Here is a 13781-nt window from a genome sequence, read left to right as displayed (position 1 = left end):
TCTCGCTAACTGTATGTGTGTACCCTTTAACCCACTTCTCTTCATCCTCTCCCCTCTGATCTAAGTTTTTTCCTTAAAGGGTATTTCAGAATGTGCCTGTATTGTCAATGCAGCTATGCAAATACAGGATTGCGGTATTGACAAAGACTGGGGAAAAAAAGTGAAAAGAAGAAAAAAAAAAGAAAGGAAAGCATTTGATGAAATGTGTAAAGTGCTGGCATTGCAGTTGGAGTTTACTTTTTAAAAAATCCATTTCTATTTTAATGTTGTTTGTGCAGCAGATTAAAAGACAATAGGCTTTATCCAACCCCTGAGAGCAAAGGCATAAGGGGGCGTGGAGCAGCTGTGTTTGGGCTTCGTTAAAAGTTGTGTGCACACATTTGAAATCCTTTGCTAGGTGAGAGAGAGCGAAAGGACCATTGAGAAGGAGTTCAAAGCAAACCTGTCAGGAGGAGAGCTGGGCTCTGGCCTTCTCCAGAAAATGTCTTTTGTCCCAGATGATTTTCTTTTATTTCCTTTTTATTGATTAGAAATTAACTCTGTTGAAAGGCTGCAGGGAGAGAGAATTTTTGTCTGGGTAGAGAGGAGAGAGCCAAGCCACATTTGCCCAAGCCGGCTGCCGGATTCATCCGAGTAATTTACAGATGGTCTATTTTGGTTCTCCCTAGCCCACCCCACGTGGTTCGACCAAATTAAGCTCATCAGGCTCTTACAAGAAAGGAAATGAGGCCTGTTTATTTGTGACATCGCTTCCACAAGGGACAAGGTAGAAGTGGGCCTGTCACCCAGTTCCTTCTCCTGTCTTGGCTTCGATTCTCTGGGGGTTGGATAGGACAGGGGGCAGAACATCGTGCTGACAATCCCTCTCGGCCCATGGTGTGGCAGCAGCTCAGCCTGTGTGTTGGGGGCTGCACTGCTTGATCTTGGATTTGTGCCTGGTGCTGTGAATATAGTAGTGGACACAGGGGCACTTGCTTTGCCTTTATAGAGAAACAGGTTAAGGACCAAGTACCATGAAGGAAATGAACAAGGTGGTGTGATGGAAAGTGATGGAGGCAGAGGGCTGTTTTCAACTGAGTGTTAATGGAAAGCTTAGATGAGGAGGTGACTGTTGAGTTGAGATTCCCAGGGAATAGCAGGTTCAAGCCTTGGGGCAGGTATAATCTTGTATTTTTTTTTTTTTTTGAGATGGAGTCTGGCTCTGTTGCCCAGGCTGGAGTGCGGTGGTGGAATCTCGGCTCACTGCAAGCTCCACCTCCTGGGTTCATGCCATTCTCCTGCCTCAGCGTCCCATGTAGCTGGGACTACAGGTGCCCGCCACCATGCCTGGCCAATTTTTTTTTTGTATTTTTAGTAGAGACAGGGTTTCACTGTGTTAGCCAGGATGGTCTCTATTCTCCTGACCTCGTGATCTGCCTGCCTCAGCCTCCCAAAATGCTGGGATTACAGGCGTGAACCACCGCGCCCGGCCAATGATCTTGTATTTTTAAAGAACAGAAAGAAGGCAGAGGCGGTTGGTGAGTGAGGTCTCAGAGGCAGGCAGGGATCAAATCATTTGGATCAAATCATTTGGATCAAATCATTTTGATCCTGTAGATAAATCCTTTTAGAGACCATTAGTTCTCAATTGGGTGATTTTTGCCCTCAGTGGACATTTGACGATGTCTGCAGACATTTTGAGTTTTTGCAATCAGGAGAGGGGTGATACCGCTGGCATCCAGTAGGTAGAGGCCAGGGATGCTGCTAAACTTTCTGTAATGCACAGGACAGCTCCTACAACACAGAATGCTCCAGCCCAAAGTGGCAATCGTGCTGAGGTTGACAAACCCTGTTGTTGACTAGGCTAAGCACTTTGAATTTTATTCTGAGCGATGGAGGGTTTTAAACAGGGAAGTGAGGCTGGGTATGGTGGCTCAGGCCTGTAACCCCAACACTTTGGGAGGCCAAGGTGGGCAGATCACTTGAGGTCAGGCATTCGAGACCAGCCTGGCTGACATGGTGAAACCCCATCTCTACTAAAAATACAAACATTAACTGGGCATGGTGGCACATGCCTGTAATCTTAGCTACTCGGGAGGCTGAGGCGTGAGAATCACTTGAACCCAGGAGGCAGAGGCTACAGTGAACCAAGATCATGCTAGTGTACTCCAGCTTGAGCCACAGAGCGAGACTCTGTCACAATAAATCAATCAATAAATAAAATAAGAAATAAACAGGGAAATGAGGCAATGGTATGGTTCCGTTTTCTTTTAGAAAACCAGAGTGTTGGCCGGGCGTGGTGGCTCAAGCCTGTAATCCCAGCACTTTGGGAGGCCGAGACGGGTGGATCACGAGGTCAGGAGATCGAGACTATCCTGGCTAACACGGCGAAACCCCGTCTCTACTAAAAAATACAAAAAAAAAACTAGCCGGGCGAGGTGGCGGGCGCCTGTAGTCCCAGCTACTCGGGAGGCTGAGGCAGGAGAATGGCGTGAACCCGGGAGGCGGAGCTTGCAGTGAGCTGAGATCCGGCCACTGCACTCCAGCCTGGGAGACAGAGCGAGACTCCGTCTCAAAAAAAAAAAAAAAAAAAGAAAAAACCAGAGTGTTGGTCTAAATTATTTCAGCTCTGACATTTCAACCTTATCTCACTAAATTTGGATAAGGAAGACTTTATAGAGTTGGAGATCCTATCAGAACAAGCAATCCATTTTCCCTGTGAGGGCTGAGCCCACTTCCTGGGAGGATTTTTGTATTTGGTGCTTGGGTGTCCACTTTGCAGTGAAGAAGATTGGCTTAAGGAGAAAGCAGAAGGAAGGAAATCTTAGCTGGATCTTTCTGGGCTCTGGCTTGTAGCACCAGCTTTGGCCTCTTCAGGCCCAGAGGGGACTAAAGACAAACTCAGTGGAGATGGTGAATAGACTTTTCTTTCTTCTTAAGAGGCAGGGTCTTGCCATGCCACTCAGGCTAGAGTGCAGGGGTTCAATCACAGCTTACTAAAGTCTTGTTAGAAACAAATGCTGTTCAGTGTCACAAAGAAAGTGAGCACTAAAACAAAGAATTTCTCAGTAAGGCAAAACTTACTTCTGTAGGATGGTGTTTCTCACAGGTCTAGTCATCATGAGAGCACACCGAACAAAGGAGGGAAGGGGTTTTTATCTCTAATGCAGCTTGTCCCTGCTGCTCCGTCCTGCCTCCACTGGTTGGAGTTGGACTGCACAATCTAAGCTGAACCTGGTTGGCTAACTTGAAAAGTGCAGGAATGCGGTTACACTGGCGGGAAGGACAGTTTCGGCGAGAAGAGCCATTGTAATGGGAGGGATAATTTACAGAGTGGGCACTAGATGTAGGCTCTGTAGCTAAGGACTGGCGGAAGAGTTGTTTACTGAAACCAAGACAGAGAGGTACAGAGAGCAAGGAAGTTTGGCCTTGAAAGTAGAGAACAAAGAACAAGGAAACTAAACAAGCTAAACCTTTGAAGAGGAACTTCTTCTCGCATCTGACAGCCTCGAACTCTTGGCTTCAAGCATTCCTCCTGGCTTAGCCTCCTGAGTATCTGGGACCACAGATGCATGCCACCATGCTCAGCTAATTAAAGAAAAAAAAAAGTTTAGAGATGGAAGGTGGGAAGGTTTTGCTTTGTTGCCCAGGAGGGCCTCAAACTCCTGGCCTTGATCCATCCTCCTACCTCAGCCTCCTGGGTAGATGGGATTAGAGGCTGAAGCCACTGCACCTGATGAACTCTTCTTATGCCAAAAGTTTCAAGACTTTGGTTCCTATTAAAATTTTGTTCAGGGTACAGTTATGTATTTAAAAAATCTGAATCAGCCCAAGATTTATAGACTTAGGTCAGAATTTCTCAACTTTGGCACTAGTGATATTTTGGGCCAGACCGTTCCTTGTTGAAGGGGGCTGTCTTGTACCTTGTAGGATGTCTGGCAGCATCCCTGGTCTCTCTCTACCCACTAGATGCCAGTAGCAGACCCCACCCTATTCCCCAGTTATGACAACTAAAACATCTCCAGATGTTGCCAATGTCCCTGGAGGTGGCAGGAGAGAGAACAAAATTACCCCAGGTTGATGCAAGTTGGATGTCCCAGCACCTCATGGATGTCTGTAAAGATCACCATTAATTTCATGATCTTCCTAAGTGGTGCAAGTTGAGGAGCTGCTGGACTAGATGGTCCTGCTTTCTCTTCCTACAGTCTAAGCTCCTTATCAGCGGACTCCTGGTCAACATTTTTTGTTTTGTTTTAAATTAGAGACCAAGTGTTGCTCTGTTGCCCAGGCTGGAGTGCAGTGGCACCACCGACATTCACTGCAGCCCCGAACTCCTGGGCTCAATCGGTCTTCCCACTTTGACCTCCTAAAGCACTTGGATTATAGGCATGAGCCACCATGCTTGGCCATCGTCAGCTTTTAGATGTAGCATCAGATACTTCTACGGAAGAAGGGCTGAGAAGATCCTGGCTCCAGGAAGCCCCCAGGGACATTTTTGTCCTCAGATTGTTAGAGCTGACATTTATGATGTCCAAGTGAATGATGTTATTCTGTTATTCATACGTACAACATATTCTGGGGCAGAGACCCTGAGTGTGATGGCAACTCTTCTTTTCCTCCAGGGCTGGGTTAGGATAAGGCTTTGAGGCCTCCAAGCCCTGAAAATTATAGAGCTGCTCACCATACGTCATTCAAGATAATAATAATTCTCTCTTTTTTTTTTTTTTTTTTTGAGACAGAGTCTTGCTCTGTTGCCCAGGCTAGTGTGCAGTGGTGCAATCTCGGCTCACTGAAACCTCCGCCTTCTGGGTCAAGTGATTCTCCCGCTTCAGCCTCCTGAGCAGCTGGGATTACAGGCAGCCGCCCCCTCGTCCAGATACTTTTTTTATTTTTAGTAAAGATGGGGTTTCACCACGTTGGCCAGGCTGATTTCTAAATCCTGATCTCAAGTGATCTGCCCGCCTCGGCCTCCCAAAGTGCTGGGATTACAGGCATGAGCCACCATGCCCAGACAAAAAGGACTGCTGCAATAATTCTCAAATGTAAATCTCAGCAATGTTCTGATTTCTCAATGGGTACTGCAGTGTTATTTCTGAAATATCAAATTCTTGCCAAAAATTATATTTCTCTTTTTAAAAAAAATTTATTTGATATAGAAGTGGGGAGGGCATCATCCATTCCTAAGTGGCCAAGAGCACACACCTGTTCTAAGGGAGAAACCAGTATTGTCTTCCACACTTAACAACAATGACAAACCAGGAATGTAAATGGGTGAAGGTGATGTTGTTTCTACAGAGAATGCTCACTAATTTATCTCAAACATCCAAATTATTAACCATCTTTGGCTACTTTATTTTATTTACTTATTTTTGAGACAGGGTCTCTCTCAGTTGCCCAGCCTCTATCATGGCTCACTGCAACCTCAAACTCCTGGCTCGTGCAATTCTCCCACCTCTGCCTCTCACATAGCTGGGACCTCAGGCACTCATCACCACAGCTGGCTAATGTTTTCATTTTTTTTTTTTTTGTAGAAAACGGGGGCATCTCACCATGTTGCCCAGGCTGGTCTTGAACTCCTGGCCTCAAGCAATCTTCCAGCCTTGGCCTCCCAAAGTGCTGGGATTACAGACATGAGCTACTGCACCCAGCCAACTTTATTATTAATAATAAGTTACTTGGCCCTTGTATTAGTCCATTTTCATGCTGCTGATAAACACACACCTGAGACTGGGCAATTTACAAAAGAAGGAGGTTTAATTAGACTTACAATTCCACGTGACTGAGGAAGCCTCACAATCATGGCAGAAAGCAAGGGGAGCAAGTCACGTCTTACATGTATGGCAGCGGGCAAACAGAGAGAACTTGTGCAGGGAACCTCCTCTTTTTAAGACCATCAGATCTCATGAGACTTATTCACTATGACGGGAACAACATGGGAAAGACTTGCCCCCATGATTCAGTTACCTCCCACCAGGCCCCACCCACTACATGTGGGAATTCAAGATGAGATTTGGGCAGGGACACAGCCAAACCATATCAACCTTTACATAATAATATGGATAAATTCAGGATCAGAACACAATGAAGAGTACTGGGGCTTTAGTGAAGGCTTCCCTCATTCTGTTCCATCTGTATGGGGCACCCTTCCCTGCAATATTTGCTGGACCAAATCCTACTTATCAAGGCTTAACTTAAATGCCTCCTCCTCCATGAAGACTTCCTTGACCATGCCCCTCTCATGAATAGATTGTGCTTCAGTATGTCTTAGGTTTCATTTATATGGCTGATTAATACTTGAGCCCTACAATTATTTCTTTTTTTATTATACTTTAAGTTCTGGGGTACATGTGTGCAACGTGCAGGTTTGTTACACAGGTATACATGTGTCATGGTAGTTTGCTACATCCATCAACCGGTCATCTACATTAGATATTTCTCCTCATACTATCCCCCCTAGCCCCCCAACCCCCGACAGGCCCCAGTGTGTGATGTTCCCCTCCCTGTGTCCATGTATTCTCATTGTTCAACTCCCACTTATGAGTGAGAACAAGCAGTGTTTGGTTTTCTGTTCCTGTGTTAGTTTGCTGAGGATGATGGTTTCCAGCTTCATCCATGTCCCTGCAAAGGACATGAACTCATCCTTTTTTATGGCTGCATAGCATTCCATGGTGTATATGTGCCACATTTTCTTTATCCAGTCTGTCGTTGATGGGCATTTGGGTTGGTTCCAAGTCCTTGCTATTGTGAACAGTGCCGCAATAAACATACGTGTGCATGTGTCTTTATAGTAGAATGATTTATAATCCTTTGGATATATACCCAGTAATGGGATTGCTGGGTCAAATGGTATTTCTGGCTCTAGATCCCTGAGGAATCACCACATTGTCTTTCACAATGGTTGAACTAATTTACACTCCTACTAACAGTGTAAAAGCGTTCCTATTTCTCCACATCCTCTCCAGCATCTATTGTTTCCTGACTTTTTAATGATCGCCATTCTAACTAGTATAAGATGATATCTCATTGTGGTTTTGATTTGCATTTCTCTAATAACCAGTGATGATGAGCTTTTTAAAATATATTTGCAATTATTTCTTAATTGAGGTGAAATTCACATCATATAAAGGTAATCATTTTAAATATACAATTCACTGGCATTTAGTAAATTCTCAGTGGTGTGCAACCATCACCTCTAATTCCAGAATGTTTCCATCACCCAAAGGAGACCCTGTATCCATTAAGCAGTCACTCCACATTTCCCCCTCCTCCCAGATCCTAGCAATCACTCATGTACTTTCTATCTCTATGGATTTACCTATTCTGGATATTTTGTCAATGGAATTGTACAATATGTGATTTTTTTGTGTCTGGCTTCTTTCACTTTTTCAAGGTTTGTCTACCTTGTATCAATGCTTCATTGTTTTTATGAATGAATAACCGGCCATTGCATAGATAGGTGATATCTTGTTTATCTATCTGTTGATGGACATTTAGGCTGCTTCCACTTTTGGCTATTGTGAGTAGTGCTGCTATGAGCATCTGCGTACTAGTTTTCACGTGGACACGTTTCCTGTTCTCTTAGGTATACAACTAGGAATGGAACTGCTCGGTCATACTCCAACCTGTTTACCAAAGCAGCTGCACCAGTTTTCATTACTGCCAGCAGTATACAGGGTTCTTGTTCACTACATCCTGGCCAACACTTGTTATGGTTTTGTGTGCGTGTTTATTATAGCCATCCCAGTGGTGTGCAGCCCCTGGAATTTTGATTTGTTTTTATATCTTCCTTGCTCTCCGCCAGTAGACAGTGAGTTGCTTGACGTCTGGGATTGCTGCTTACTCACCAGAAACCTTGTGTAAGAGTTAACCATGGGCTGAGTTTGAACCTTGTTCTTTTTGTTTATGATACATGATCTTGAGCAAGTCATGCAGCTCAAGCTCTCTAAGCTTGAATTCTTTCACCTGCAAGACGGAAGCCTCTGGAGTTGTTAAGGAAACTTTAGAGCCTAGGACAGTGCCTGGACTATGGTGATTTCTCCATAAAGGTTTGCCGTAACGATCATGATCGTGACATCCCCAAGCGCTTAGGACCGAGTACCTGTTACATGAGCGTTTGTTAAATGAATCAATGAATCCTTTGCTATTGCACAATTAGCCCTCTTTTTTACTTTCTATCAACTGCTCCCCTGACTCCAGAGAACAGTGTTACAAATTCATCACTCCCCAGATAAGGCAGACAGAAAGAGTGGCTGGATCAATGGGAATGGTTCCCTAGAAAAGTACGACCTGAAAGCCCTGATGTGCACGCCGTGTATCGAGGATGGGATGGGTAGAGAGTAAAGCGAGCTTGTATCCGCAAAGGGAAGAAGGAATAAAAGAGCTTTGTTTTCTTAAGATGAAAAACACTCAGCCTTCTTAGAAAAAGGATAGCTTCAGGAAGTTTCGTGTTGAAGGTTCGATCAATGGCCCCAGGGGAGGGAAGGAGCAATTCTATCCACACTTGAAGGCTGCAGAGGGGGCTTGAGGTGCTCTTACGTATTGAGGGCCCAAAAGATGGCCTCACCTCCTCCTTCCAATTCTGTGAGGACTGCTAGGATTGGGCAGAGCCCCTGGGATCAACCACTGGGCAGCTTGCCTTCGTTCCTGTAAGCATCTCTAGAATCCATCTCTTGCTACATTCTCCCCACACTGGCCTTCTCTTTGTTCCTTTGAACACACCGACTGAGTGACACCGGGTTTATTCCTCCCTCCCACCATCCCGGCCCTTGCACCTGTTGTTCCCTCTGCCCCAGGAGTCCCTATCCCTCTTTCCTCCCTCATTCCTCTTCAAACCTCGCCTCTCAGAAAAGCCCTGCCCCATCCACCGACTGAAAGGGCAGCTCCCATGTGAACCCCATTCATTCTCTTACTCTGCCTGATTTGTCATATTTATTTCACATAAAGTAAATGTTTTTAATGGGAATATTTCCCACGTAAAATAATAAAACACCCATGTATCCATCTCCCAGATGTCGTAAGTCTCCAATATTTTGCCACATTTGCTTACTTCAAATACCCCCCTTTCAATCAACTTTATTGAGGTGGAACTTACTGTTTGGTGATTTTTGGCAAATGCACACGTAACTGCTACCACAATCAAGACGCAGCAAATTGCCATCACCCAAGAAAGCTTCTTCCTTTCTCTCACCCTGCTATATTTTTCTTCCTAATACTTAGCATTACCTGAAATCATCTCATTGATATATTTTTTAAAATCTAGGTACTGTCCATCTCCCCCACAGGAGTGTATGCTCTGTAAAGTCAGAGAGTGATCTCACTGATGTATCCCCAGTCCTGGTACATAGTAAACTGCTTTTAAAATAAAAGGAAATGTCACTGTGACTTATGAACCTGGGAGGAGCAAAGTCCGGGAGGACCTGAATGGCCTGGGCTCCTGCAGAATCCTCAGCATTGCTCATACTAAAGTAGATATGTCAGCAGGGTCATGTCCTAAAGACACTGCATCTTCCAAGCCCTTGAGAAGCAGCAGGAAACCCCTAGCAACAGTGCAAAAGGGCTTGAACTTCTTTTATTACTCAAGACACTCAGTTGACCATTCCTATTTTGAAAATCTCCATACTTGGATACCCAGGGCAGGGCAGCAGGAATGTAAAGGGGAGGAAGCGGACAGATGAGGTATGATGTGAAGGGGGCAGGTCCCATCTAAAGGAGCACTGCACAGCTCTGTGGCCAGATGTTGGATTAAAGAAAATTACTCAATGACACTTCTCTTTTTTATTTTATTTTATTTTATTTTTTGAGATGGAGTCTCGCTCTGGTACCCAGGCTGGAGTGCAGTGGTGCGATCTTGGCTCACTATAACCTCTGCCTCCTGGGTTCAAGTGGTCTGCCTCAGCCTCCCAAGTAGCTGGGATCACAGGTGCATGCCACCACGTCTAGCTAATTTTTGTATTTTTAGTAGAGATGGGATTTCACCATGTTGGCCAGGTTGATCTCGAACTCCTGACCTCAGATGATCCGCCCACCTCGGCCTCCCAAAGTGTTGGGATTAGAGGCGTGAGCTACCGCGCCCAGCCCTCAATGACACTTCTTAAAGTGACAAGGCAGACTTTATTGAGGACCATCATGATATGTATAGGGACCACAGTCATGGGATTTTGCAATCACAGAGAGAGACTGGACTCAGCCTCAAATACAGCACAGACAACTGGGAATCCATAGCCATGGAGCAAAGTGGGGGGTCAGGAATTTTTTAAAAATTACTAAGAGGAAGCATCAGAGGAGTAAGGGGGACTCTGGCTAAATCAACCTGGCAGGATTTTTGCTGGAGACAGGCCAGGGTGATCAGACATTACCTGGGGGATGATGGAGAATGAGGAACTTGTCTGGGCACAATGGCTCATACCTGTTATCCCAGCAATTTGGGAGGCTAAGGCAGGAGGATCACTTGAGGCCAGGAGTTCAAGACCAGCCTGGATAACACAGCAATACCTCGTTTCTTAAAAAAAAAAAATTAGCCAGGTATAGTGGCACATGCCTGTAATCCCAGCTATTCAGGATGTTAAGGTAGTAGGATCCCTTGGCCGAGGAGTTTGAGGTTGGAGGGAGCTATGATCATGCCATTGCTCCAGCCTGGGTGACAGGGTGCGACCTTGTCTCAAAAAAAAAAAAAAAAAAAAATGAGAGAGAGAGAATGAGGAACCTGACCAAACTGATTTAGCAGAGTTCTTTGCAGAAACTGGATTTTACAAGGTGGTGCACTGATGGGCCTAGGAGGTTTAGGAGCCTGACTAAAGTTTGGTCAAGTAAAGAATCTTTGTCACTTGCCTGGTGGGAATGCCGGTGTTACCAGATCTTCCTGTTTTTCAAGCAAGGCAAGAAATCCAGATTTTTTTTTAAAATGTGAAATAACTTGATTCTTGAATCATGTAATAATTAACAAGTAAGTATAAATTAAAATGTGATGTGGGGCAAACAAAACACACCTGCAGGCTGTTTGTTAGCAGCCTCTGAGTTAACATGCGAGATTGTTTCTTGTTTGTTTGGGGACTAACTCACTCGGTACAGGAATCTTTTGGTTTGACTGTTCACCCTGTCAGCAGATGTTTATTGAGTATCTACTATGTGCTAGGCATTGTTCTAGAGCTGCTGGGTATTGTGTTAGGCATTTGGCATTAATTTGCTGAAATGACTGACATCAGAAAAGACAGAGATGAAAGCTAGATAGATGATAGATAAAGATAGATAATAGACATAGATAAACAGATGATGGATAGATAATAGATGGTTAGATTATAGATAGATGAGATAGATGAGAGATAGATAGATAGATAGATAGATAGATAGCGATCTTACCCTCTAAAGATACATGTTGAAATATTACAAATAATATAATGACTGGGAGTTACTTCAGAGGAATATGGGGAGTTGAATGAAAGTGTAAGTGAAGGGAGATTCACCATGAGATGAGAATTTTTGAAGCTGAGTGATGTTTGGGTATGAAGATGGCGGGGTATACTCTTCTGCCTGGTTTTGAAATATGACTGGAAATTTCCCACACTAAAATGCTTGTCTTAATGTCCTTATCAGTTAAAGAATAATTCTGAAGGATATACAGGTAAAATGACACCATGTCGAGGACTTAGTTTAAAATATTCAGCTAAAATATTTCACAAGTCAGGATATAGGTGAAACACCATTTGGCAAAATGCCCGTTACAATTTTGTGATGGATAGATGGAGATTTGTTATGCTAGTTTATTGTTTTGTACATGGCTGAAATTTTCTACAATACTTTTTTTTTTTTTTTTTTTTTTTTTTTTTTTTTAAGGGACAGAGAAGCGGGAGGCCTCCTGCTTTCTAGGTATTTTTGGCAGTATGGAGTCATGCACTTAGGTGTTCATGGGAATTTTCCACAGTGTGATAGAGCTGACATCAAGGGGATGGGTACTCTTCAACAAGGGATATCTCTGCGCTGAGTGTAGCTATGGTGAGGTTAGAAGCGTGGGATCTATTGGGGATTCCAGGTTAAGAACAGATTTCTCACTCAGATAGTTCCTCTGCAGGGCATTCTACCTCCAGGTATCCTATTGGATGGCAGAATAACAGCAGTCAGATTATCTGGAATCAAATCAGCCTCCCTGGGTCTAAGTACCAGCTCTACCACTTTCTTGCTGTGGCTTTGGACATGTTATTTAACCCTGTGAGTCTCAGTTTCCTCATCTGTTAAACAGAGTTAATACTAATACCTCACAGACTCATTAGTCGTTACATGTAAAGCGCTTAGCATAGTTCATGGCAGTGAAACATTTTTTTTTTATTATTGCTGCTTTTGTTGTTATTGTTGTTGCTGTTGAGTGATCTAAGAGTGGAAAAAACTCAGAGATAGATGGACCACAATAATTGGAGGCAGAGATGAAAAGAAGTCACACACAGAGGCACCCACTGTCAGCTGATGCGCCCACAGCAACCTGTTTGTGAGCTGCTGCAAGCAATTTCTTGCATGGTGGGTGCAAAAGGAATAAAAGGAGAAGGCAACTTCCTGACCATTTCCTTTCTCTACAGAATGAAGTGGAGCTGGGGGAGCTGCTTCTGTCACTGAATTATCTCCCAAGTGCTGGCAGACTGAATGTTGATGTCATTCGAGCCAAGCAACTTCTTCAGACAGATGTGAGCCAAGGTTCAGGTACCATGTGATTCCTCGCTTCTCTCACTTTATTAATGGGGCATCTGTGTTTGTGTGGGGGACCCAGTTTTCTTTTTCTGTATCCTGGATGAGCATTACTCATCTCAGGATGAGGCAGGTAAATCATGCCATCTTAGTAACCCTATTGGAATTGGGGAGTGGACTGAGAGCAGTCGTGATAACCACTGGAAACTTAAATCCTCTTTGAACCCAAGGAAGTGACTTGGCCTTTCCATATGCTATTCCTGCAATGGAGACGCCATCCTGCAGGTGGCGACAGTGTGCAGAAACTGGCCGTTCTAATCAATGATCGTGGAGGACACACTGAGGTTTTTTGCCAGCTCATTTCATGTGTGCCATAAATCTTTATGAATTCCAGCTCTGAAAAGACTTGTATTTAAAGTGTGTACATTATAGCAAAAACCATTCAAACATGACTTTCAATGGAATGGAACAGATTCCATTCCATCTGTATGTTGCTTCTCCCATGACAGCAAAGGATATTACTGTGAAAGCAGCTGTAGTCACAGGGATCTGTTCAGCTCAGTGGTGGAATTATTGTCTTCTCTAAATGCAGTAGCTGAATAAATTACTTTTGTGATAAGGTGACAGCTAGAAGACACCTTGCACTCTCAAAAGCCACATTATAAAAACAGAGGCTTAGAAAGGGCCAGTGGAGGCAATGGTATTAAGACTGAAGAGTTTCAGACTCACCACAATGGGAGAGTCAGTATGATAAAATCATTAAAGTTATAGGAGTCAAATGATGTGGCTTGCAAATGATATGGCTTTGGTGAATCTACTTAACCACTATATGCCTCAATTTCTCAATCTCAAAAATTGACATAATAACAGTATTCATCTTGATAAGTTGTTTAAACAAATATTAAATTAGATAATGTACATGAATCCCTTTGTAAACTGTAAAATGATCTAAAAATGTTATAATTCTGCCATCTCTATTCTCCTGTATATGGACTATGGGCTCACTGAAATGATAATGGGTTTCCACAGACAGAAATCCAAGGCAGTCTCTGAGTCTGATTCTGTGTCCACCAGCAAGATCTTTAAAAATTGATTTCTCACCTTGAGTCCTCAGTTTTCTCATCAGTAAAACT

The 13781-nt window shown here is 43.8% G+C and overlaps 2 protein-coding genes across 4 annotated transcripts in view; both read left to right on the top strand.

Annotated features, from left to right (window-relative positions):
• IQCK (IQ motif containing K) overlaps window positions 1-13781 on the top strand; it is a 959718-nt gene that overhangs the window by 311049 nt on the left and 634888 nt on the right. The gene's annotated exons all lie outside the window — the stretch shown is intronic.
• Window positions 1-13781, top strand: part of SYT17 (synaptotagmin 17) — a 93373-nt gene that overhangs the window by 34823 nt on the left and 44769 nt on the right. For all 3 annotated transcript variants that reach the window (XM_050775015.1, XM_050775016.1, XM_050775014.1), the window contains exon 6: window positions 12543-12663. In XM_050775015.1, the coding sequence (XP_050630972.1) occupies window positions 12543-12663 (121 nt within the window). The remainder of the gene's footprint in view (window positions 1-12542; window positions 12664-13781) is intronic.

This window comes from Macaca thibetana, chromosome 20, assembly GCF_024542745.1.
Source record: "Macaca thibetana thibetana isolate TM-01 chromosome 20, ASM2454274v1, whole genome shotgun sequence".
NCBI lineage: Eukaryota > Metazoa > Chordata > Mammalia > Primates > Cercopithecidae > Macaca > Macaca thibetana.
Note: the sequence above shows the minus strand (reverse complement) of the source record. Positions and strands in the feature narration are given on the sequence as shown.